The sequence below is a fragment of the Schistocerca gregaria genome, chromosome X (assembly GCF_023897955.1).
Source record: "Schistocerca gregaria isolate iqSchGreg1 chromosome X, iqSchGreg1.2, whole genome shotgun sequence".
NCBI lineage: Eukaryota > Metazoa > Arthropoda > Insecta > Orthoptera > Acrididae > Schistocerca > Schistocerca gregaria.
In genome coordinates, this window is record NC_064931.1 from 769,760,863 (window position 1) to 769,787,853 (window position 26,991).

General features: G+C 38.1%; 1 protein-coding gene and 1 non-coding gene across 2 annotated transcripts in view; both read right to left on the bottom strand.

The window, feature by feature from the left end:
- The window catches only part of LOC126297710 (glycylpeptide N-tetradecanoyltransferase 2-like), a 96,057-nt gene that overhangs the window by 15,920 nt on the left and 53,146 nt on the right, over positions 1-26,991 (bottom strand). The window contains exons 7-10 of the mRNA XM_049988842.1: positions 26,308-26,478; positions 13,358-13,538; positions 11,571-11,688; positions 9,920-10,065 (exon numbers count right to left, since the gene is read on the bottom strand). Of these exons, the coding sequence (XP_049844799.1) occupies positions 9,920-10,065; positions 11,571-11,688; positions 13,358-13,538; positions 26,308-26,478 (616 nt within the window). The remainder of the gene's footprint in view (positions 1-9,919; positions 10,066-11,570; positions 11,689-13,357; positions 13,539-26,307; positions 26,479-26,991) is intronic.
- On the bottom strand, positions 25,844-25,918 carry Trnas-uga (transfer RNA serine (anticodon UGA)). The gene has a single exon. It is a non-coding gene; the product is annotated as a tRNA-Ser (tRNA).

The following is a 26,991-nucleotide window of genomic DNA, read 5'->3' on the forward strand; positions in this document are numbered from 1 at the left end:
TGCTACAGTGGTCAAAATTGCAACTTATGGTGCAGTTATTGTATTTAATGATGGGAATGTCAAGAGGATGAAGGTATTAGAAAGAATGGGCTTCAAGATAGGAAATTTTACTCAAGACATCCTGAGAAAAATAGATTTACAGCACGTCTCTGCAGCTGAAAAGTTGAAGACCTGGTACAGGAAAGAAGATAAACAAGGAACCAGAAACGAAGCCCTGAAGGGAAAGACAACCTAGAGTACAAATGTGGTGCCTTTTAAAGAAGTGACATAAGGGAAAAAAAGTTACTTTTAACTTTAAATTGCATTTCTTGAAAAGTTTGTTTTTTACATAACTTTTCCTTGGATTCTATGATTGCTAGAATTATGATGTTTTGTACACATATTACTGTAAATCTAATAAACGTTGTCTCAAGAGCAAATTTTGACATTCTGATTGCAAGCTGAGATATTGGGCAAAGTGCTTGGAATTTTGCATGAATTGTACTTGTGGAATTATAATTAAAAAATTATGAAAATTCTCCTATTCGACCTATTAAAGAACCTCATGAGAGAAGCTTAAACATATAAAGAGATGAAACAGAGAAATTTTTGTACAAATCTCTTGAATATTTTCTGAGAAAAAGGAACATACATTATTTTTTGAAAATAAAACTTAAAATTTCATTAAAAAAAGTTGAATAGGTATAATCAAAGGATTTTATATGTAAATGTGTTACTTTCATGTAAAATGTGGTGCAAAATTTAATTGCCATATCTCAAAAATTTTGGATTTGGTTCATTTTTGAAATAGTGTGTGTTTTTCATCAACGTCCCCCTTAATAAAGATAATAGACGATCTGAAGCTTGCAGCAGATGTACAAGAGGCTACTATCATGTGTTTCTTAGATTTCAGCAAAGCTTCTGACACTCTTCACTTCCACATTTTATTTGCCCAACTTAACAGCCTAAGTTTCTTGTCAAGTTCAGTTCAATGGTTTCGCTCATACCTGATGTCTCACCAACAGTGTGTCATGTCTGGCACCACAAAGTAGCAATGTATGCAAATAGTATCACGTGTCCCACAGAGTTCAGTATTAGGTTTTATATCCTTAACTGTATGTCAATGTGACATTAATTTTTTCCTACTAAAAATATTGTATGTACACTTGTGGCCTCCAGTTGTATCTCGGTGTGAAACCAATAAACATGATGATAGTTTTCAACAATCTCAATGCCAATGTGTTTGCACTGTCAAAATGGGCACAAGACATAGGTTAAAGTTAAGTTCAACCCAACCAAAACCCAAGCAGTACTGGTTAGCCATTCAAGGCTCATTAGCCCGAATTATTGGTAATCCCTAAAATCTTTAACCTCAAATGAGACAAATATCAACCTCTCCTTCAACAAAGAATATCTAGAAGTAATAGATAAAAATCTAAATTGAACTGAGCACATAGCTGCAATGTGCAGGAAGACATCAGCATGTCTCCATGCCCAACAAATATACTAAAAGCTCTTCCCTCTTCGCCCGAGGGGAAAAAAAAAACAGACTTTCAAAAATATTTATACTTCTGATTATTGATTACAGTTATATTCTCCTGTGACATCTTTCTCATGAAGGCTCAACGTGCCTGGAATTGGCTATGAATGCCTGTGTTTGTTATTTATGCAATGTTCAGCTGATTGTATTATGAATAGCTATCTTGGCTGTGTGTAGACAAGTACAGAGATTTCTGTGCCCTCTGTCTACTCTACTGTCCTATCAACATACGCTGTCCCCATCTTTCTCCTAAACCATAACATTCTTGTCTGAACAACATGGCAGAAACACCTGTTCTCATGAGAGCAAAAGCCTTTCAGTCCCACTCCATTGTTCAGCCACGTTCTTTAAATTTTTCTCAATAGCAGGAACCAGACTCTAGAATAACCTCCCTCAGGATTTGTGTAGGGGAGTGAGTACATAATACTTTGAATAAGAACCCATGTCTGGAAATGTCATGCAACAGTGCTACAGAGCATCAAAGTTATGATTCCAGTGCCTGTAAATGTATGTATATACATGGTGATTCCCTTATGATTGTAAGAACCAGGAGGCACATATGGTTTATCAAATGACATAGGTCCAGTGAGCATTAAACCCCATGGCAACCTTTGCATCATCTCAATCTCTTACGTTAATTCTTCCTATTTTAAAAATGGCCTTCTGGAAATCTAGGAATACAACATCGAACTAGGCGCCATACACCTTCGGAATTTCATGCAAGTAAAGAGTGAGATGACTTTGACAAGACTGCTGCTTGAAATGCACAACTGTAGTGTCACATGCACCACAAACCTACACTAACAAAATTATGAACTGCATGTCATTAAAACAAGAAAATAAAAACAATTCCTTGTGTCCCTTAGATTACAATAACATTAAAAACTCAAAGAAAAATAAAAACACAAGCTACTGGAGAAGCACGCACATTGAGCACGAAACCATTGCAAACTAGGGAGAAGCCCAAATGTAAGGTCTTTAAATTAATGTCAGAAATTAAACATCACTGTAGTATGGTAAGCACAAGTTCAGATAAATGTCCTGATGAAGTTGAATCCAATTAGAATATGCCAGTCATTAAACATTTTAAAAAGTGTTTTTAGGCAACACATGAAGAGAGAAGATGAAATCATCAATGTTTCCATTGTTAAAATCCTTTCTTTTATAATTCCGGGCTTCAGTAACTGAAACACATTAGTCAAAATGAAGATGACATGAATCAGAAGGAATGTTTTCTTGATCAGTCTGTTACTGTGCACATAGTGTTAGTAACTGAGATGCAAGCCTTTCCACCATCAGTAACTGTTGACACACTACTTCCCTGTTGTGCATCTACTTCTGATAAAGCAATTTCAGATAAATCTGAGCCATAAATACTAAAAACCTAGTTTTTAAATTGGAATTTGGGTGTTGGAGGGGATGGTAGAAAGGGGAAAGGGGTGTGAGAGTGAGGAAGAGAGGCAGCTGTGGCATCTTTATCTGGATAAAGTCGTTCAGGCATCGGCTTTAAATCCACATGGCTGAATGGATTGATAATTACTGAAATAACTTGTACTTTTATAAAACCACTGATTCATTGATCCATACAGAATAACATAATTACATTTGTGATAACTGGTTTTGTTGTTGTTGAGAGCATAAAAACTTCTTCCTGAATAACTTTTCAAATGTATCAGAGCAACAATCCATAAGCCTAAAACACTTAGTTGTGCAACAAAGTTGTGCATCCACATAGCCACTTCCCTTGCTAGTTTCTTTTTCACATCTATAACTCTTCTCACCACTTCATTGTTATCAAAGCCTTAACAATTCATTTTAACAGCAGCTTCAAGAATGAATCTTTCCTTTCACATCCGACAATGTGCCATTTTGAAACTTCGTGGTAGCTTAAAACTGTGCAATGGAGCGAGATTTGATACTGGCGTTGAGTCTTGGTATGGCACACAGTTCTGATCTGTGAGGGCATTTCAACTTCATGTTGTTTGACTTCACACAAGTTACAATGATGATTCAGTTTTCTGTGTCCAGCTAAATGTCACACCACAAATTGTACAGTCAACATTTACACCTTGTCTGTGGACAATATTTTGTGCAATAATTTACTATTTAATCTGTACTCATATTTTCCCATGACACCATAATTGTATCACCTTTTATCAAAGTAACAGCTGTAAGAACTGGAACAAACAGCACATTTGCACAGTTACTGTAATCCATCATATAATACATACAAGTAACAATACAGTTGTGGCAGCTTAACATGGACAACAGAACACATCACACTGTTTATGCGACTGCGACAGTTACAAGTTTTCAGTATTATGTATGTAGATTTAGGTGTGGCACAGTTTAATTTTTTGAGAAAATTCAGCCAACATTTTTAAATTCTTGCAATAACTGAAATAATTCAAGGGAAATTAGCCAAGTGTTATGAAAGAACAGGCATACAAACTAAGAAATGCAACATTCAATGTTGATTTTTGGTTAGAGTGTTTGGCAGGGGAGTGGAAGGGGAGGGGGGAGGAGGAGAAGTGATCCCACTGTAAGATCAAGCCGACACAGTACCTTCATTTTGATAGCTCCACACTAATGTTTCTCCAATATGGTCTAACCACCCTTAGACAACAAATCTGCAGTCATCACTGATCTCTTGCCCAGTATGCTGAAGATCCAAGGCCTTCACAGACAAGCACCAACCTCCAAACCTAGTCTACAAACTCATCTCTTAATACATGCCCATAATCCTCAAATCCTCCTCATAAACCAGATGCAAATGAGCTCCCTTCTTTCACTATCCAATAAAACCCTGAAACACATTCTTTGCAAGGGCTTCTACTACCTTATCATAATGTCTGGAAATGACGAGCATCCTTCCCACAATCATTACCACCTCTCACAGTGGTATTCTGCCATTTACTGAATCTATGAAATACACTGGTCTGCTCTTATGCCACACTTATTCTCAGCTCCTTGCCACACGAGTAATAGATTAGATTAGATTAGATTAATACTTGTTCCATAGATCATGAATACGACACTTCGTAATGATGTGGAACGTGTCAGGTTAATAAAAGATGTCTGTACAAGAAATTACATTACACAAAATATTGCATGACACTAATGATTAAGTTGTTTTTTTTTTGTTTTTTTTTTTTTTTTTTTTTTTTTTTACTTACTTTATATCTAAAAATTCAGCCAATGAGTAGAAGGAGTTGTCATCTAGAAATTCTTTTAATTTATTTTTAAATGTTAGTTGGCTATCTGTCAGGCTTTTGATGCTGTTTGGTAGGTGCCCAAAGACTTTTGTGGCAGCATAATTTACCCGTTTCTGTGCCAAAGTCAGATTTAACCCTGCATAGTGAAGATCATCCTTTCTCCTGGTGTTATAGGTATGCACACTGCTATTACTTTTGAATTGGGTTGGATTATTATCAACAAATTTCATAAGGGAATATATATACTGTGAGGTTACTGTGAGGATCCCTAGATCCTTAAATAGATGTCTGCAGGATGACCGTGGGTGGGCTCCAGCAATTATTCTGATTACACGTTTTTGTGCAATGAATACTTTTCTACTCAACGATGAATTACCCCAGAATATGATGCCATACGAAAGCAGTGAATGAAAGTAGGCATAGTAAGCTAATTTACTGAGATTCTTATCACCAAAATTTGCAATAACCCTAATAGCATACGTAGCTGAACTCAGACGTTTCAGCAGACCATCAATGTGTTGCTTCCAGTTTAACCTCTCATCAATGGACACACCTAAAAATTTTGAAAATTCTACCTTAGCTACAGACTTCTGTTCAAATTCTATATTTATTACTGGAGTTTTGCCATTTACTGTACGGAACTGTATATACTGTGTTTTATCAAAATTTGCTGAGAACCACTTAATAATTTTGTGAAAAACATCATTTACAATTACATCACTTAGTTCTTGGTTTTTGGATGTTATTACTATACTTGTATCATCAGCAAAAAGAACTAACTTTGCATCTTCATCAATGTGGAATGGTAAGTCATTAACGTATATCAAGAACAGTAAAGGACCTAAGACCGAACCCTGTGGGACCCCATGCTTGATAGCACCCCAGTTTGAGGAATCAGCTGTTTTAACATTACACGAACCACTTATTTCAACTTTCTGCATTCTTCCAGTTAAGTATGAATTAAACCATTTGTGCACTGCCCCACTCAAACCATAATGATTTAGCTTATCTAAAAGAATTCCATGATTTACACAATCAAAGGCCTTTGAGAGATCACAAAAAATACCAATGGGTGATGTCCGGTTATTCAGAGCATTTAATATTTGATCAGTGAAAGCATATATAGCATTTTCTGTTGAAAAGCCTTTCTGAAAACCAAACTGACATTTTGTTAGTACTTTATTTTTACAAATATGGGAGGCTACTCTTGAATACATTACTTTCTCAAAAATTTTTGATAGAGCTGTCAGAAGAGAGATTGGGCGGTAGTTGTTGACATCCGACATATCCCCCTTTTTATGCAATGGTTTTACAATGGCATATTTCAGTCTATCAGGGAAAACACCCTGCTCCAAAGAGCTATTACATACGTGGCTGAGAATTCTACTTATCTGTGGGGAACAAGCTTTAAGTACTTTGCTGGAAATGCCATCAATTCCGTAAGAGCTTTTACTTTTCAGTGAGTTTATTATTTTACTGATTTCAGAGGGAGAGGTTGGTGGAATTACAGCTGTTTCAAACTGTGCAGGTATGGCCTCTTCTATTAATAGCCTTGCCTCTTCTAGTGAAGATCTAGATCCTATTTTCTCCACAACATTTAAAAAATGATTATTCAAAATATTTTCAATTTCTGATTGTTTGTTAGTGCACTTGTCATTCAATTTTATTGCACTAAAGTCTTCCTGTGCTCTTGGTTGCCCTGTTTCCCTTTCAATAATATTCCAAATTGCTTTAATTTTATTATCAGAGTTACTGATCTCAGACATGATACACATGCTTCTGGACTTTTTAATAACTTTTCTTAGTACCGCACAATAGTTTTTATAATATTGAACAATTTCGGGGTCAGTACTCCATCTTGCTGTTAGATACAGTTCTCTTTTGCGGTTGCAAGATATTCTTATTCCTTTAGTTAGCCAAGGTTTTTTATATGTTTTCTTGGAATTATGTTTAACTATTTTCTTGGGAAAACAATTTTCAAATACCCTTAAAAATGTATTGTGAAATAAGTTATATTTCAAGTTTGCATCGGGTTCCTTATACACTTCATCCCAGTCTAGCTGCTGTAGGCTTTCCCTAAAGTTTGCAATATTTATATTGTTAATTGAACGCACTGCTTTGAAAGTCTGATTTATTATACTGCATGGAGCTATGTCATGTACTGTAACAAGCTGTGCACTATGATCTGAAAGACCATTCTCAACAGGATAAGCATTTATGTCCTTAAACTTATCTTGGTCTATAAAAAAGTTATCTATCAATGTACTGCTGTTCTTTGTTATCCGAGTAGGAAAATCAATGACGGAGCTCAAATTGAAAGAACTGAGTAATACTAAAAGGTCATTCTTCCTATTACACTCTTTCAGGGAATCAACATTGAAATCCCCACAAATGATAATTTGCTTCCCCCTGTCTGACAGATAGCACAACAAAGCATCCAAGTTTTCCAGAAATAGCTGGAAATTCCCTGAGGGGGACCTATACACTGTTACAATTATGAAAGTGCCATCCTTTAGTTTAAGTTCAGTGGCACATGCTTCCATATGTTGCTCTACACAAAATTTTTTAGTTTCTAAATTTTTTGCACTGTGGAAGCTTTTGACATATATGGCAACTCCTCCTCTCATCATATTATCTCTACTTACATGTGCAGCTAATTTGTACCCATTGATGCTAACCTTTTGCATATCAGTGACAATGTGATGCTCAGACAGGCATAGTACATCTATTACATTCTCAGTTTCTATATCTTCTAAACAAAGCAGAAGCTCATCAATTTTATTGTTCAATCCCCCAATATTTTGATGAAATATACTAACATTTTTCATTTTACTTTTGCAACTATCTTGAACTTTTTTGACATCTTTAGTACTTGCATGGCTGAGTTTCCCACTGGACACTGATCTTACACTAAAAAAGAGTTTCCACCATGAGATGTAGTTCCTCCCCCCTTTAAATTTCCTGCTATCAGCCCAGCCAGTTTACCCTTCCCTTTCCTGTTGAGGTGTAGGCCATGTCTAGTATAGTCCCACCTACAGAGTGAATCAACACGAACCACACCAATGTGTGACCCCACATCAGATCCAAGTAGCCGTTCCAACTCCAAATTAACTCTCCTGACAGAAGAGGTCAAATGAGGTCGGTCGTGGCGCTCCAGAACCGACACAAACCCAACACTGGTATGATTCGATGCCGATGCAATATTTGCCAGGTCACACTCTATGCTGTACCCCGGATCTCTGTCAATACTGTTGCCCGGCCCACCCACAATAACCACGGTGTCTTCCTTAGTAAAACCTTTACATAGTGAACCTAAATCCTCTGTAACCTGCCCAAGTTCAGCACTAGGTTTGAAAAAACTTGTGACCTGGTAATCCAACCCTAATTCATCCTGCAGAAGTTGGCCCACACCCCTAGCATGCGAACTACCTAGCAACAAGACTTTCTTTCTCTTTGCAGACTTCCCTACATTCTTAATCAATTTGCTGCTGAAAGCTTGTTGAGCCCTGTGTACATCTACTTCTGTGAGAGGCTCATCAGTTTCTGACTGAGGCAACAGGTCAAACCTATTTTGTACATTAATAACAAAGCGGTCAGAAGAATTTCTTGGCCTGTTCCTCATGCCTGTTGCCACTTCCCACCCCTGTTTACCCTTCTCCCCCCTTAACCTGCCCAGTTCTCGCCTAGCCTCATCTAACTCAGCCTGAAGGGCAGCAATTTTCCCCTCCTGTTCCACAATCTTCCTATCTCTACTGCATAGCCTACAGAACCACTGATGAGTCTCGCTCATTTTCCCAATTCCCACGCCACTACAGTCGCCCCAATGAAAAAAGTTACTACATCCATCACACCAGACCCCGGAGCTAACGATCCTACGGCACGTCAGGCACTTTACACTCATGGTACAAATCTATTTTAGTGACAGAAAGACAATTAAGTTACCGGAAAACAATGAAAATACGTGTACGAAAAATTAGGCCTACTCGCGACTATGTAAACAGTGGTTCAGAAGTTTTTTACTGGAAATTACTTAAGAGATGACGATACTCTACAGATATAAATGGGCAGCAAACGTATTTAGCACACTAAACTATCAGTAAATGCACTTAAGATTGCGGTATGAAGTTTAATCTGAAAACTCAAAAGTTCGGCCTGGCCGCGATATGTAAACAAAATGAACTTTACGTGATTACTGTGAAAATACGCGAGTAAGACAAAAACCTTTAATGGTATGCTTGCAGAGCACTATAATTAACGTAATAAATTAGTTTAAAGTGTTAAAAAACAGTTTATTACTACTTAAATTACTTATCTTGTACAAGAGCTGTGACTCAGACGTCCGTGTGATGCAACCATTCTTCCCAAAGAAGAGCCTACACCAACCCCACCATCTCCTTTGCTTCGTGTAGCACACTCAATTCTCTTTGCCTGCATCAATGCAAGCCACCTGGTGCCACATTCATACCTCTTTCCCTCGTGGCCTCTTTCTCTCTGTCATAAGATACCCTATTCCTTCACTCTTCTTTCCACTCTTTGCCTTCTTTTTCCTCTCAGCTCAGCATACCTGAGAAGCCCTCAACTAAAAGCAGCTGCAGCACTGACAATGCAGACATGCATATATGGATGTGCGTTTTATTTTAATTAGCTCTTAAGAATAATGTTGTCCAAAAGGTCAGCAACAGTTTCAGTTTTCTGTATGTGCCTGCCAACTCCTCAATATCACAACTTTATGGGGAGTACAGGTTAATTCTTACATGATCAAATTTATGTACCAGTAATGGCACTATTTGTTCTTGATAAAGAGCCTTTTTTTGTTGTTTATTTTACTTTACTGTAAGAATTAACCTGTGTTTTTACACAGCAACACTCTCACAATATCAATTCTCGACAAAATATTACGGGGAGTGGGTGCCTTTATTTCTTGTCGTTCTTGCACTCCAAACAAGGCTTTCCAGTGCCACATCTGCACAAATAATCATGTTGAACACACTGTTTTGAATTTATGTATCATTATTACCACCTTATATAAATTCCAACCAGACTGATGAGAACAATAAGAAATGGACCAAATTTTAGTATCTGGAGCATCAGTCAAAGAAATATCATTGCTGTTGATTTATTGCAAATAGTTAATTTACTTAGCATCTATATAAGATAAAAATTAAGTACACAATATTTAACTTACATTCTTTGCTGAGACCAGAGCATCTCCCATTAACTCTACCCACGGAGTCTTGGTAGAAACATTGTAAAAAGAATATGCAGCTTTCAAAGTTTTGTGCAATGGATGATGCATCACTGTAGATGGCAGTGTGTAAAAGCTAACAAAATCTTGAAAAAAGAAAAGAAAAATGAAGTTAAAATTTTATTGAGAGGTAAGTGGAAGTAAGTTGAAAGAATGTTGAGAATTTACTACTTATTACACTTACATATTAAAGATAGTCACAATACAACTGTAGATATGAAAAACAGCAAGGAATACACACATGCTGCAAGATTACAGTCTTAATGCTAATTAAATATTGTGGAGTGTCGAAAATTAACTTGTCCATAATAATGTTTATTGCCTGGTTAACAACTACATACGCTTGTTCCACTGCATAACTGTATCGAATTGAGCCAATCAAGATAAATTGCAGCATTCAATAGCATTAATATCTACTAAATTAAGTCAAATCAAGATCTGATAAAAAGGACAAATATTACATTTAACAAAAAATAATGCAAGGGGAAGTGGGTGTGGCTTGGCAGCTAAGTTCGGACTACTAATTCTAAAGGTCCAAGGTTCAATGTTGAGTCAGTCTTAGGATTGTGTGTGACTATTTCTTTCACTTCACCATGGTTCAGAGCCCATGTTGAACTGTAGGTCTCCCTATAATTAGCTGGTTACGTCAGTTCAACGGTCTGAGGAAGGCAATGGCATACCACCTACAATAGGAACATGCCTCACAAAGTACTGTGGTGTTCAAACCAACCTTTGAGCTGGTAACAGCTTTACTAACTTAAAGGAAGTATTATTAGTGTTCCACTGGTGACAAGGCAATTACAACAGAAACTCTTCCTTTTTTCTGCCAAAAGATTGAAGCTCTTGGTACAGTATGGTCAGACAGAATACATGCTTCCTTCAGGAAGGATAGAGAAGAGAATCAGTCAAGACCTTTCTCAAGGAATCATTACAGAATTTGTCTGAAATGGTTTACGCAAATACAAGAAAATCTAAATCAGAATAGTCAAACAGAGAAGTGTGTGTCTAAATACAAATCTAGTATCTTGAACACTATACTTGACCATGAACAGTTAACAAGAAAACCATTAGCTAATAAGTGGTCCAGCATAATTTATGAAGATGAAACTTTGTTGCTATTTCTCATAAACATATACAGCACATGTGGAAAACTGCAGCCACCTACAAGGCAGCGAAAGCTATTTCATACAAGCAACAAGCAGCAGAAAGTAGTCGCTAACTGACCTGTTACGAAAAATTCATACAAATTCCTGACATCTTTATGACCATGAGAGTAATCATGTTACCAATATGTTGACCGAGGTGCATAAGTGATAAATTATCATTCATTTCCTTCTTAGTGTCACAAGTAATGGGCATGTAGAATGCCTCAATGTTTGCATGAGAAAATGGTTTGGACCTCAGTCAAAACCAAGTCATACCTTTCAATTTCAGGTAATCTGCATCACAACATATCGCAAAAAAATAAAAATAACAGATGAATCACAATGTAATAAACTTGCTACTAATACAATTAATTCAAAAATGTGGCATCTACAATTAAAAAGTCATAGCTGTTACTTTGGTTTGGAGCTGAAATGTGTGTTACTACCTGTTATTTTATTGTTTTCTTCCACTACGAAACTGTCAATTATGCCAGGCTGGGGTAGAAACCAATGGCGAAAATCTTCCTCTGAGAAAACTGGTGCCAGGTCAAATCTTTTTAGGTACTGAAAAACAAAAATTTTGTAATTTAAGGCATGAACTTAAATAGAGTGCAGAGTAATAGAACTTCATGCACAATCAACAGTAAAAACAGAAATTTACATGCACAGCTAATTATGGCCACAAAACTTCCTGATCAACTTCTGCTCTACTGCAAACAGTGATTGCAAAACTAATTACACTTGTTATAAAATACACCTTGTAATAAATGCAGTAGTCATAAATATCCATGGTCGTAGACAGAAATTTATCCAGGGGGAAAGGGGGGTAAAACTCAAACAGCATTTTTGATATAAATGACAATTTCAGAATGTGTCAATCCACAAATAATAAATTTTGTAGATGACACAAAAAACTCATCATATCCCAAAAAACTGATGGTTACCCATAGAGTATGAGAATTCTGTAATGAATTCTAACTCTGTACTGCAGGTTGCAGGGGGAGGGGGGAATGGGGGATCAAGTGCCCCCTCTTGACATCTCCTACGCACCCTTGTTGATGCCTATGTACATGACTGAAGAAAATCTGATGATAATTTCAGACATTATCAGAGGACTACAATATTGCTGCTAAGTATTACTATTTTTCAGCATTGTTATTTTCACTAGTACTGTTTTTTCCTATACCAATTGAAGCAATATTTTCATGAAAATAAATTTATTTTGGTGGTTGGTTCATTCAGGGTTATGTTACCAAATATATGTAAAATTTAGGTAACAGTTGTGTTTCAGAAAGCTACTCTACAAAATATTTATGGAATTAGTGATCACTGGTAGCTAAGTCACAGGAGTACCCTATTTCCCCTTCTTGTTTGTGAGTCAAAGTTTCAAGCAGCTAAACATAAAAATTAGTCAAAAGAGCATTATTGTATTGCAGTTAAGCAAGTCTGAAACATGATAACACACTCATACTCTTCACCGATTACAAATAACGTGCAGTGGTACTTAATGGTGGCTCTTGGATTTTCAGCATTAAAACAGTGAATATATTTTGTTGGTCATAGTTTGAAATGGCATTCATACAATGAAGCCCATGCTTTTAACCAATATTTTCTCTCAATTCACAATAATTTAATTTCTTCCTAGTATCTGGAGTACAGAATTATATCCCCAACTGATCTGCATGTAATTCATTGTCAATAACTAGTATACATTTTAAAATATTTTCACACTGCAGTAAAATTTTTACACTGCAGTACAGCTAAACTCTAGTTGCTGCACAAAACAGATACATTGACAAGTGAATATGATCATTTTAATGTTTGCAGAATACTGGAACGAAGTGCTGGTCTCATTTCTAATATTGTTCAGTACACTGATGTGTCCCTCTATAGCATTAAAACATAAGCTTTTGTGGAATTTACTGCTGCTATTAACATGGAAGTTACTTCAGGATCAGTACAGGAAGTTTTCCTCTATCAAAAGTAGTAGTTACTGGAAACCCATTGTCTTATGAACATGTCACATAGTAAACACACAGTTATACTATATGTTCACTTCCATCCTGCAAATCCAAGTTCACATATTAACCAGGAAACTACTAGGGACAAAAATGAATTTGTATCTAAGGAAACTAGGACAGTCAGATGTTGAGTATCTGCATTCAAAATTGAACTATTCACACCTCTTTCACAGAAACTGATCACAACATTTGAGAAAGATGCTTATGAATACCTCATTAACTAAGACATGAGCTTGTGGTAAGTCTGCAGCTGTCATTTTCCTGAAACCTGGTGTTTTAGTTGTATCTGGGAGTTTGTAAAGCTTCAGTGTTCTCTGCATTGTCATATTTCTACTTAAATGTGAGAATTTCACTTCAATGAGCTTTTTAGGATTGAGTGAACGATGCCAGTATCTGCAACAGTGGAGAAAAACAATGTTACACAGATACCTCAGGTTAATAATACATTATTCTAAAAATATGGAGGACAGTCTTATGTAATCCTAATAAGTTGTTGCACATATAAAACACTTATATTTCATATATACCATACCTATATAAAAGCACCCCATCACACACTATTTATCAAGATTAAATATCAAATTAATTCCACCAAGATTTGACGTCACATTGATAAAATTATTGCTGTTATAGTCTCAGTTCAGATGTAACAATGCTTGAGAGGGTCAGAGGGAGGGAAAGGGTGGGTGTGTATTAGGGGGGGAGAGAGGGAGAGGCAGAGAGAGAGAGAGAGAGAGAGAGAGAGAGAGAGAGAGAGAGAGAGGCAGAGAGAGAGAGAGGCAGAGAGAGAGAGAGAGAGAGGCAGAGAGAGAGAGAGAGAGAGAGAGAGAGAGAGAGAGAGAGAGAGAGAGAGAGAGAGAGAGAGGAGAGGGAGGGAGAGAGAGAGGGAGGGAGAGAGAGAGGGAGGGAGAGAGAGAGGGAGGGAGAGAGAGAGGGAGGGAGAGAGAGAGGGAGGGAGAGAGAGAGGGAAGGGAGAGAGAGAGGGAGGGAGAGAGAGAGGGAGGGAGAGAGAGAGGGAGAGGCAGAGAGGCATTATTGAGAAAATCATTTCAATATTTACAGGAAAATGGTTGACAGAAATTTGATAGAAATCGTGGACTACCTGAGTATCTACATCAGAAAACCTAGACAAGCTCAGGGCACGAAACCACCTAAGGTGTGCAATGTTTTCTAAGTAGACGAGCTCCCCCAAGACATTCATGTGGTTTCTAGGATATCTGTTTGAAATTATGATGTTGTCCATTACCCCAATTTAATTATTATTTCAGTCTACACATTAAATACTAGCTTTTCTCCGTAGTTTTGGTCACTTGTGTTAATTGAAATGATCAAACAACATGGCATAACATTATTTAGAGAGTTATCAATTCGTAGACACAAAAACATTTAAATGGAAATACCGTCTTCCATAATTACATATACATAACTATCTGGCGATATATCCACAAGATTAGTTCTTCTGGTAAAAATCTATGAACAGAAATCTTAGGCACCACACCACACACAAAACTCCTTAAGGCTCAATGCTTAAACATAGGCTGTGGAAATGTTGTGTGTAATGAAAATAATTTATGCACATCAAATCCTGTGAGCAAGTAAACTGGTTTGTTATCCAGCCCTCACCAATCAGTGAAAGAACAAGTAGATGATTTATTAAATGGTCTTTTTCCAAGCAACTGTAGAAATAATGCTATTTTGTGTTTTTATATGTGGTGGAAGGAGGAAGATACACTGATAAGTTACCACATAGTGACTACCGTCCACCACAAGTGAATGCACGCTCGTGGTGTTGCAAGCATGAGACACAGTAAGGAAAGTGTAGAAGTGGAGCAGAGATGAATCATTCTAGCAGCAATATGGCTACAAATGGGGAAACTGACTGACGTGTGCGATTTTCACAAAGGACTGATTGCTATGGCCTGACACCGAAATCCAAATATCTGAGAAATAGCGAAGCTTGTTAGCTGTTCAAATACTACTATAGTGATCATCTATGGAAAGTGGTTGAAGTTAGTGAAATCATGCATAGGGGACAAGGTGTTGGACACCCACACATCACCAAATGTGCAGATTGGAGGCTTGCTGACTCTATAAAGCAGGATGCACATAGTTATCTTAGTTGAATGTGCGGGCCACTTCTACTCTTCCCAACACCGGGTCGCCCTGTCGTCAGAACAGCGCAGACAAATTTTGAAACAATGGTCTATAATAACGTGAGCCACACACCAGCAATTTTTAGTAAATTAATGGATCTCATCTCTGTGAACCTTCATTCATCAATGTAATGTAGACAATATTAACTGAATAATTTATCTTGACTAGGAGCAATGGGCACACCTATGATCTTTTAATATTGTGGCACCTGATGATGTGGCTTTAGACCTAAAACTGGTTGTGTATCAAAGTAATAATTTTACCAGCTGTAAGCAGAATTCTTCATAACTTCATTCTGACATTGACTCAATGATGTTTTAAGTTGTGATTTAAGGGGATACAGTATCACTGAGATTGGAACATTGATCAATGGAAATGTGTCACCTGGTCAGATGGATAATATTTACTGTTACATCAGGTTGATGTTAATGGTCCTATCCAGATCCCCCAACTCAGAGCAAACAGTTGCTCAAAACATGCATCATGCCATTGAGTTAGGGTGCTAGGGTAAGTATTATGCTATGAGACAGAGTCATCTGGGCTTTGGTGGCATCTAACGGTAGTAATTGTAGGCACCGTGACACTGTGGATTATGTTAACATTACTGCTTATCACCTGTACCCCTTCATGCTTGATGGTTTCCCTGAAAGCAATGACATCTTCCAGCACTATAGCTATCCAGGTGACAAGGCTAGAATCCCAATACAGGGGTTTTTGGGGCATGACAGTTAACTTGTGTTTATGTATTGGCCGCTAAATTGATCTTACAGGAACCTGATTGACCACATGTGGGATGCTATAAGGCACCAGCTTTGCACCCACAAGCCACTGGCCCTCAATTTATGGGATTGCATAACCCATGCATAGACATTTGGTGCCACGTGCCTCAGGAAACCTACCAAGGACTTGTCAAATCTACATCATATAGAATTGTAGCTGCACTGCATTCCAATTATGGACATTATGCTATAAAGCAGATGGTCAATACATTTTGGCCCATCAATCTATGTTTCACAAACAGCAAGAGTAATGGTAGAATACTATAATTTTTTGTAATTATGGGTACTGGAAATTAATGCCCTTTTTTACATTAAATTCAAACAGATAGATGTTAACAAGTTTTTATTTTAATCAATAATGTAAGCACCCGCATTACCACCAATCTTATGCCATCGTGTGCAAATTTTCAGTGCCGGCGCGATAAAAATCAATTGGGTTTTGAGCAAAATATCTGGAGATGGCATTTTGGACATCATTCACATTTTCAAATTTTTTGTCACTTAGAAAATGTTGCAGCAATTGGAATAAATGGAAATGAACTCACCGTTTGTCCAGCTTTCAGCACTTTAAAATGAACAACCTCGTGAACACACTAACAAACCTGGCTTAGCTGTACTTCACGGTAATTTATTCAAGAGACAGCCAATGTCTTTTGCATTTTTTATTGTCGCAGAGAACTCATTTCTCATTTTCAGTGATCAAGCAATCAAAAACTGCTTCTGTATTGTACCACTGAAACAGTAAGTTGTATGTGGTGGATCAGTTAGCTTCATTTATCTTTACCAATCTGCTGCAAATGTTCATATGAACCCATGTTGGTTAAGAGTGTTTGACGGTTCCTTGATTGAACAAGACTGATTTGCTTCCACTTCCACTTCCACCCTTAACATGTCGTGTCTAAAGTAGTTGGTGTTCCTGATCAATACGAGTCAGAAAGATCAAAATGAAAAGATCAGAACTTAGAAAACTAGCTTTTGCATTTATAAATGGCTGATGCACATGGATAACACTGAAAATGTTTTTTGGTAGCAACTGTTGTGTTACTACCGTTTCAAAACTCAAAAAGCACTTGACCAGCGTTCATTATGTAATACAATTACCTTTTTTTTTTGCCCCTGAAAGCAGACTGGTTTTATTCAGGATTCCAATACACTATACAATCTCTTTTCACCCTGAGAGAAAATTTCTTAAACCTTTATCTGATGCGTACCAGTTTCCATACATTGTGATCTACATCTACATTCATACTCCGCAATCCACCATACAGTGGATACAACTAGCACCTTCTCTCCCTGTTCCACTTCCAAACAGAACGAGGGAAAAATGGCTGCCTATATGCCTCAGTACGAGCCCTAATCTCTCTTATCTTATCCTTGTGGTATTTCCGCGAAATGTAAGTTGGCGGCAGTAAAATTGTACTGCAGCCAGCCTCAAATGCTGGTTCTCTAAATTTCCTCAGTAGCAATTCACGAAAAGAACGCCTCCTTTCCTATAGAGACTCCCAATTGAGTTCCTGAAGCATTTCCATAACACTCGCGTGATGATCAAATCTACCAGTAACAAATCTAGCAGCCCGCCTCTGAATTGCTTCTACGTCCTCCCTCAATCTGACCTGATCCCAAACGCTCGAACAGTACTCAAGAATAGGTAGTATTAGTGTTTTATAAGTGGTCTCCTTTACAGATGAACCACATCTTCCCAAAATTCTGTACAATCACGTAAAAATACTGACAGTTTGTTCAAGAAGTGAAAAGCATAATCCTGCAACTCAAAACACACATATGTATAGAATAGAGTTGCTACTTGAATCACGTGTTTAGACACCTTACATATGTAAAATTAAACCTTTCAGTATAAAGTGATTCAGGAATTGCCTTGAACCAACAAAATGTAAGAAAATGTGTATCTTTGTGAGGCATGGCTTTGTCTTCTCATTAAAGTTTGAAATGGTCTGTTGTGCTCTGGTGGTCACAATAGTAAACAAAACAGCTGCCAAACAGAAGGTGGGGGCTATTACAATCATAGCAATCTGGAGTGATACAGGAGAGTGATGTAGCTGAGCCACAACAAGTTTAAAACCAAACCCGCATAAATCACACAGATGAAGGTGGGAAATGTTATTCCCACTCTTCTGGCTATGAAACCCTCTTTTTCAACATAACCTCTGTTATATGGGACAGCCTTAAGCCACCTTACCGGGAGGGCCTGTATGACAACATGGTACCAATCTACTGGTCAATGCTGGAGCCAATGTCTTACTGCACGAATAACCTCCCCATCAACCACATAATGCTTCCAGTGGAGTGCATACATCATTGGGTAAAACAGATGGAAGTCTAAAGTTGTGAAATACAGACTGTAGGGTGGATGAGGAAGAACTGTCCAATGAAGTTTTGTGAGGACCTGTCAGATGTGCACACTTGTGTGAGGCCTTGCACTGTCATGGAGACAAACATGCTGAAGTCATTTCTACAGTTTCCTAAGGGCAGCACAGTACACTTCAAAGTTGATTGTTGCACCACGAGGAAGGATATCAAACAGAATAACCCCTTCATAGTCCCTGAAGACTGTCACCATAGCTTTATCGGCTGAGGGTGTGGCTTTGAACTTTTATTTGCAGGAGAGAGAGTGTGATACCACTACACAGATTACCCTTTTGCTTCCGGTTTGAAGTGGTGAATCCACATTCCATCACCTCTGACAATGTTCAAGAAAAAATTGTCATGATGAGCTTTGTAACATGAAAGCTGTTCTGCACAGATGGTCTTTCACTGCTCTTTACGGCCTTCTGTTAGGTGGCGAGGAACCAGCGGGCACACATCTTCAAGAACCCCAACTAGTGGACGAGTGTAACAGCACTACCAACAGACATGTTCTGTTGTGCAGTGAGTCGTTTGATTGGTATCTGTTGATCACCTTGAATGAGTTTGTCCACACATTCCAACAATGCAGGAGTTACAGCTGTGTGCTGTGTGTCGGGGTGCAGGAGATCGGACAGGATTGTCCCACCTTGTTGCAATGATGACAGATGCCTCACCCAACGACTCCCTGTGCTTTTGTTCACTACTGGCTCCTGAAGACATCCTGTGAGTGCCTATGAACATCTGTGATGCACTGGTTTTCTGTCAAAAGAAGCTGAAATTCGCTGAGAAAAAATGTGTTTCATTACTTATTGAGCCCCCCTTGTATAATGCTGGATATGCATCTTTTCTGGTGTTTGGCTAGCCAGTTCATTATGAATTGAAAAGGAAGAAGAAAAAGAAGAAGAAGAAGAAGGAGGAGGAGGAGGAGGAGGAGGAGGAGCTGAATAAACAAGTCACTAATTGTAAAATGTCTTTGGCCTACAAATAAATATTCAATACAGACATGGACAGAAACGACATTACTTTCCCGTACCTCCAATATATATAATCCACTGCTTTCCGTACCCTAAATCTCATTCCATACAAACAGAAAATTGTCTATCGGGCATAGGATGACCTAACAGCACAGAATTGCAACTAAAGTAGTAGTAGTAGTAGTAGTAGTAGTAGTAGTAGGCATTCATGTGAAGTAAATGCATTTTATTATGTACTGAGGAACAAAATACTTCTGTTATTTCATTAAAAAGTTGAACATCAGTAAAATTTTCTCAAGTTGTTGGATGCTTACATAGTAATGACAAATGATTAAAAAACACAAACATTAATATTATTTTTCTGATCCTCTAATAAATATCTGAAGAACAACAGATTATCAACACTCAGTAAAACTGTAGAAACAGGTACTGAATTTAGAATAAAAGCATTCACACAAGTTCAGACCTTACAAAATCTGCTTGCAGCATTGCTATGACACTGATATGAAATGCTGTACAACAATTCATTTTCAAATACAAAGAATATACAGCAGTATGTATTGTTTTTGGATACGGTTTGCTTTAGCAAAACACAATTTTGTTTTTTAACCCAAACATGTTTCACTGCACTAGCAGCATTTTCAGTTGGCTTTTATTTTATGGCTGTTAAAGAATGTTCTTTTACTATTTGTATACATGTAAATATTAGTTTGTAAACCGTAATTACAGATATCTGAAAACAAACATAAAACATGAATTCATACCTTTTTACCACATGGTGTGGTTTTCCTGATGTATTATGTTTCTACAGTGACTTTTTTGTTTCACAGTTTGTCACCTGCAACCACTTACACCTAATGGTAGTCAAATTATTTAAGCCAAAATTACGATTTGAAAATTGTTATGGTTATGACCGAAGAAATTCTGGTCGTATGTAAAGTACACAAGCGGCAAGGCGCAGTCAATACCTTCGCTGCGCAGTGCCGACGGTACTGTTATCGACGACTGTGCTGCTAAAGCGGAGTTATTGAACGCAGTTTTCCGAAATTCCTTCACCAGGGAAGACGAATGGAATATTCCAGAATTTGAAACACGAACATCTGCTAGCATGAGTTTCTTAGAAGTAGATACCTTAGGGGTTGCGAAGCAACTCAAATCGCTTGATACGGGCAAGTCTTCAGGTCCAGATTGTATACCGATTAGGTTCCTTTCAGATTACTCTGATACTATAGCTCCCTACTTAGCACTCATATACAACCGCTCGCTCACCGATAGATCTGTACCTACAGATTGGAAAATTGCGCAGGCCGCACCAGTGTTCAAGAAGGGTAGTAGGAGTAATCCATTTAACTACAGACCTACATCATTGACGTCGGTTTGCAGTAGGGTTTTGGAGCATATACTGTATTCAAACATTATGAATCACCTCGAAGGGAACGATCTATTGACACGTAATCAGCATGGCTTCAGAAAACATCGCTCTTGTGCAACGCAGCTAGCTCTTTATTCGCACGAAGTAATGGCCGCTATCGACAGGGGATCTCAAGTTGATTCCGTATTTCTAGATTTCCGGAAAGCTTTTGACACCGTTCCTCACAAGCGACTTCTAATCAAGCTGCGGAGCTATGGGGTATCGTCTCAGTTGTGCGACTGGATTCGTGATTTCCTGTCAGGAAGGTCGCAGTTCGTAGTAATAGACGGCAAATCATCGAGTAAAACTGAAGTGATATCAGGTGTTCCCCAGGGAAGCGTCCTGGGACCTCTACTGTTCCTGATCTATATAAATGACCTGGGTGACAATCTGAGCAGTTCTCTTAGACTGTTCGCAGATGATGCTGTAATTTACCGTCTAGTAAGGTCATCCGAAGACCAGTATCAGCTGCAAAGCGATTTAGAAAAGATTGCTGTATGGTGTGTCAGGTGGCAGTTGACGCTAAATAACGAAAAGTGTGAGATGATCCACATGAGTTCCAAAAGAAAACCGTTGGAATTCGATTACTCGATAAATAGTACAATTCTCAAGGCTGTCAATTCAACTAAGTACCTGGGTGTTAAAATTACGAACAACTTCAGTTGGAAGGACCACATAGATAATATTGTCGGGAAGGCGAGCCAAAGGTTGCGTTTCATTGGCAGGACACTTAGAAGATGCAACAAGTCCACTAAAGAGACAGCTTACACTACACTCGTTCGTCCTCTGTTAGAATATTGCTGCGCGGTGTGGGATCCTTACCAGGTGGGATTGATGGAGGACATCGAGAGGGTGCAAAGAAGGGCAGCTCGTTTTGTATTATCGCGTTATAGGGGAGAGAGTGTGGCAGATATGATACACGAGTTGGGATGGAAGTCATTACAGCATAGACGTTTTTCGTCGCGGCGAGAGCTTTTTACGAAATTTCAGTCACCAACTTTCTCTTCCGAATGCGAAAATATTTTGTTGAGCCCAACCTACATAGGTATGAATGATCATCAAAATAAAATAAGAGAAATCAGAGCTCGAACAGAAAGGTTTAGGTGTTCGTTTTTCCCGCTCGCTGTTCGGGAGTGGAATAGTAGAGAGATAGTATGATTCTGGTTCGATGAACCCTCTGCCAAGCACTTAAATGTGAATTGCAGAGTAGTCATGTAGATGTAGATGTAGAAATTAATTAATTCTGTGCGTGTGGAGGGGGAGGGGGTTAAGGGGGAGGGGCTCTATCAGGGTGTATACGTCGGCAAGGAAAAATAATTCCCGGATTTCCCGATTAAGAATGCAATTTCTCCCAGATGAAAACACACTTTTTCTGAGTCATTTTCCCTCGGAACTGTAAAACATATCAATCCTTTTGAATGGTTAGGTTTTTATATGTGGGCATAGAATTTCCCAGCACTTTATAAAACAAAACTCAGGGAAGAAAACCCCTTTTGGAAAGATTTTTGATGTGCAGCAACATGTACGCTGCATATTTTCTTATTACGAAAGTATAAATTCAAATTCCATCAAACATCGCATGTTCCTTTCAGAACCATTGTAATCGAGATAGCAATGCGCTTTTGTAAGCCAGTCATGCTCATGTCATGTGATCTCACCAGCCGATGACAGTGGATATTCAGACCCCAGGACACGTGATGTAGTCAGCTAATAGCAACATCACTGTGAGGTAGCACAGATACACAAACAGGGAAAGTTAATGTTTTAAATTAATATACATAGTGTTGCTACAAAAAAAGCAAAGCCTTCACATATAATACTGATCTTTTTTGTGTATTACACTTTAAGATATATCATACAAATGGGCCAGTAAAAGTCCAGTGACTTGTGCTCAAAGTTCTCCACAAATAAATTAGCTACAGCAGAGAAGAGAGAGCTTTAAGAAATTAATCGTACATTGTTCAACTTGTGTAAAAGGAAATTTACTTTCAAAGTAACACTTTTCAAACCACCATTCACAATATTTTCCCATGAAATGTTAGAAATAGGTTCGTTTCACTAGTTGTCAGAGAGCGTCATAACAGGCACCACCGCGCTTTGGCAGCTACTATGACGCAGGACGCCCGTATGTTCATACATGCAAAACATTAAAAGATCTTACATTATGTCTTTAAAGCAAAAGGACATCAGAGGCTACTCCAAGAGCATCAGAATTTCGTGAACCATACTCAAATGGCACATTTAAAGCGCATACTTAAAGAGCACATTTGTATATCCAGATTCCCAATGCAGTAGCGCTTGAGCTGATATTAAGCTTTTAAGTGTGGGTTTCAGGATGTAAATTTTCTTGGAGTACCAGTACTGTATTAACTCATTTTTGATTCTTTATTATGGCACAATGCCATACGTGCTAGAAGACGAAAGTGTGCTTGAAATGCAGCGAGCAGTTGAAATTAGCCAGTAGTACGGAAGTAAACACTTCGTTTCAAACACATTGACTGCCTCAGCGTAAAAGGTTAATAAAAACCAAATTTGTTTGGCAAAGTGACAAAAATAACTTCATTGTTCTACAAGGCAATTAATGCATGACTGTCAGAAAAGTGGAAATAAAACAAAATCTGAAACTAATAACATCTATTGGCCTTCCGTAATTATGTGAATGTATTTTAATTCACTTGATAGCTCCCGGCCACAGAAATCCGTTTTGTTTTCATTTGACGTAAGAGCAGTAAACGAAGAAGAAACAGCAAAATCACTAAATGTAAACACTGGTCACATGGAGATGACACACTTCCCCACTATAACTCAGACTGCTCTGCGCATCAGCCCTGGATCTACGAAATTTCCAAACCCGGGCAATACTAAGAAAGTGCCCCCCCCCCTCCCTGCCCCCTCCCTCGAGCGTTTGAGATATGTCGCCAAAAATTTTAAAAATAGAATTTTCAAAAATATGTTCATTTTCTAATGCACATCTTTCTGAAGAGTCTGATACATAAAACATATATGTTTGAGGAAATGTAAGACACGTTATTTGGTCATAAGTGTGCCAGAGTGCAGTGCCACCCCTCTTCACAAGCATTCTTCTATTGCACATCACTGTATTTCGCTCCGTGGAATTTAAATGTGTATACTTTGTACTGGATGCCATCAAACTATAATCAGGACAGTGGAAATTTGAAATGTCCAGTGATGCCTCTCCTGCTCCCAGTCACCTGGTTTGACATCCTGCCCCCCCACCCCCACCTTTTTTTTATTTTTTATTTTTTATTTTATTTTACTCACAATTAATACTGGATGGGATTCAGGAGAACAAGAACTCTTCAGAAAATTTGCACTCTTTGTCACCTGCTAGCTAAAAACTTTCTGTTTTGGGTAACAAAATTAAATATAGGATACATAAAACCAGTAAAGACAAGAGACAAACAAGAAAGTACACATTTCTTCAGTCCTTAGCTCCTAGCATTGTTTTCTCTCTAATCTTGCTACAGCTTTACATGGTGTGCTTTCCTTCCTGCGAAAGAATCTATTAAGTCATCAAGGTTTGTCAAACATTTTGCTACATGAAAAATCAAAACATCGTTGTCTAATACTGCGTAAGCTGTTAATACAAATAGTACCTAAGACTGGTGTGGTTTCTTGATATGATTACATCTGCTTTGTCACTATCTGCTTGATAAAGCACACTAAGCCTTTCTAACACTGCAGAAATTGTAACACACACCAAATGAACGAGATTGTTTTGGTACAAATGGTCATTTTTATAACATGACAGAATATAATTTACGAAGACCAACATAAAATGCCTATTAGGCCTATTACAAGCAAAAAGCTTTATGTTAGAAAATAGTTTCACATTTCACTCATACGCTCCAGTTTCTCGAGCATGAGATTGAAAAGTAGTAGTACCAGATTTTTATATAATTGTCATCTTCTTCCCTAATTTGTTTGATGTCCCTGTTTCTTCTCTTTCCTCGTTCTAACAGACAATTTTGTCATGACTAAATGCCTTTGTCAAAACTTATACACTGATTAACTTCACTAAACCTGCCAGAATCACCAGTTAAGTTATCCCCGATTCTTCTCCGGTTAGGAGTTGTTATTTTTGTACAAACCATTTTGCGCGCTACGTCTAGAATAGAACTTAAGCGGCTGTTAGATGGGGGCTGTACAACTGACCCTTACTATTGTAGCGATCTGGTCAAAAATTTTCTGACAAAATTTCATTTTCTTAGATACACCAAGAAGATAATACACAATCTTTCTTACCTGTTATTTCTGTTAGTCGTTTATTTACACTCTGGTAGTCTGACTCTATGGATTTCTCTAGTAACTATAACAACACTGATCATTCACAAACCCAATCAACAACAAAATCAGACAGCGATTGGCGTTCACTTGTTCAGCTGTATTCCACTCAGCTTGTATAGCCCAGTCCCCTTTTGCCTGCAGGAAAGTTTAGTTCTAGATGCGACGAGGATTCCCCAACAGACATCACGTACACTATGCATGCATTCAAAAATCAACTTAGATTCATTCAGAAATCAACTTTCAAGAGTGTTTTCAAAAACCAACAGGGATGTGTTTCAAAATCATATTACTAATCAATAAACCAACGTGCGCTGGATGCTAGGCGCTTTGTGAAACAAAGTTTTTTCACCTGAAGAATATGAATTTGCCCCCGCCCCCCTCCCCGCAATTGTCTCCCGGGTCAAATACCTGCTAAAACAAGGGATCAGTTGATATGACACATTCTGAGGCATCAAGGAATTGTCAATTAATTCCGTACTGGAAGGAAGAATAAGGGGAGGGGGGGGGGGGGGGGGTTGGTGGTGGTGGTGGTGGTGGTGGTGGTGGTGGTGGTGGTGGTGGTGGTGGTGGTGGTCATGAGGGAGGAGGGAGAGGTGGTATTAGTGAGGGAAGGGGGCAGGGGGGAATAAAGTGAAGATGATGAGACTTTAGACTTGCACAGAATAGAGTAACATGTAGATCTGAAACTTCCTGGCAGATTAAAACTGTGTGCTGGACCGAGACTCGAACTCGGGACCTTTGCCTTTCATGGGCAAGTGCTCTACCAACTGAGCTACCCAAGCACGACTCACGCCCTGTCCTCACAGCTTTACTTCTGCCAGTACCTCGTCTCCTACCTTCCAAACTTTACAGAAGCTCTCCTGCGAACCTTGCAGAACTAGCACTGCTGAAAGAAAGGACATTGCAGAGACATGTAGATATGCATCGAACCAGACTTCAGACTGAAAGAGGAGAAGAAAATAACAATGCTAATTTACTAGATAACATTATTAAAAAGAGAGAACAATTTACGGTTCTTTTAAATTTTTGGAAAAAAGAAGTTTTGAGTGGTGCAAACATAAAATCTATTTCACAACATTTATACTTAATTATTCAGTTTCACAATTGCCACTATTTAATACCAACCTCACAACTGACAACAGTTAATGACTACTACTTGTTATAAGGCTTACCTGCATGTTCCAACAGGTTTGGGCAAAACAACACCTGCAGTATATACAGCTTGAAAAATTCCACACAGGTTCACACGACGTGTTATTTCACGAATTAGAACTGGTGCAACTCTTTTTGATCTCAGCTTTTTATGTACACATAGGAAGTTTATCTCAACCATTTTCCGCTGTCTAAAAACAAACCATCAGAAACTAAGTGAATCATGGAATAAGGAAAATGAACTTTAGTAAATTGACTTAGTTATAAAATTTCTCAATGAAATGCATTTCTGTGTTAACTACACAAAAATATTCCAATTTGGGGGGAAAAAAAACAGTTTAATGACAAACAGGATACATCTGTCAGTGTCACTGGGCATGACAATGCAAAGACTGGCTCCAGCTATCAAATATTCATAAATTTGAAACTACAGAACATACACCATTTTACTTCTCCAATGGGGAAAAAGGAAACATCTCACACAAAACAGAAGCGTGAAAAGTTCCATTCCATAACATGAATGCTTTTATTGCCGCATAAGTGTCAATAAATTTGGCAGGCTTAGCAGTACTGTGGTGTTACTTTTAACTAAATTATAGTTTGAAAGGGGCACACCACTTCTAGCCACTATGGTAATGGCACCACCCAAAATTATAAGTAATTTCTCAGGTCCTGACAACAGATACATCAACTGTAGCAGACTC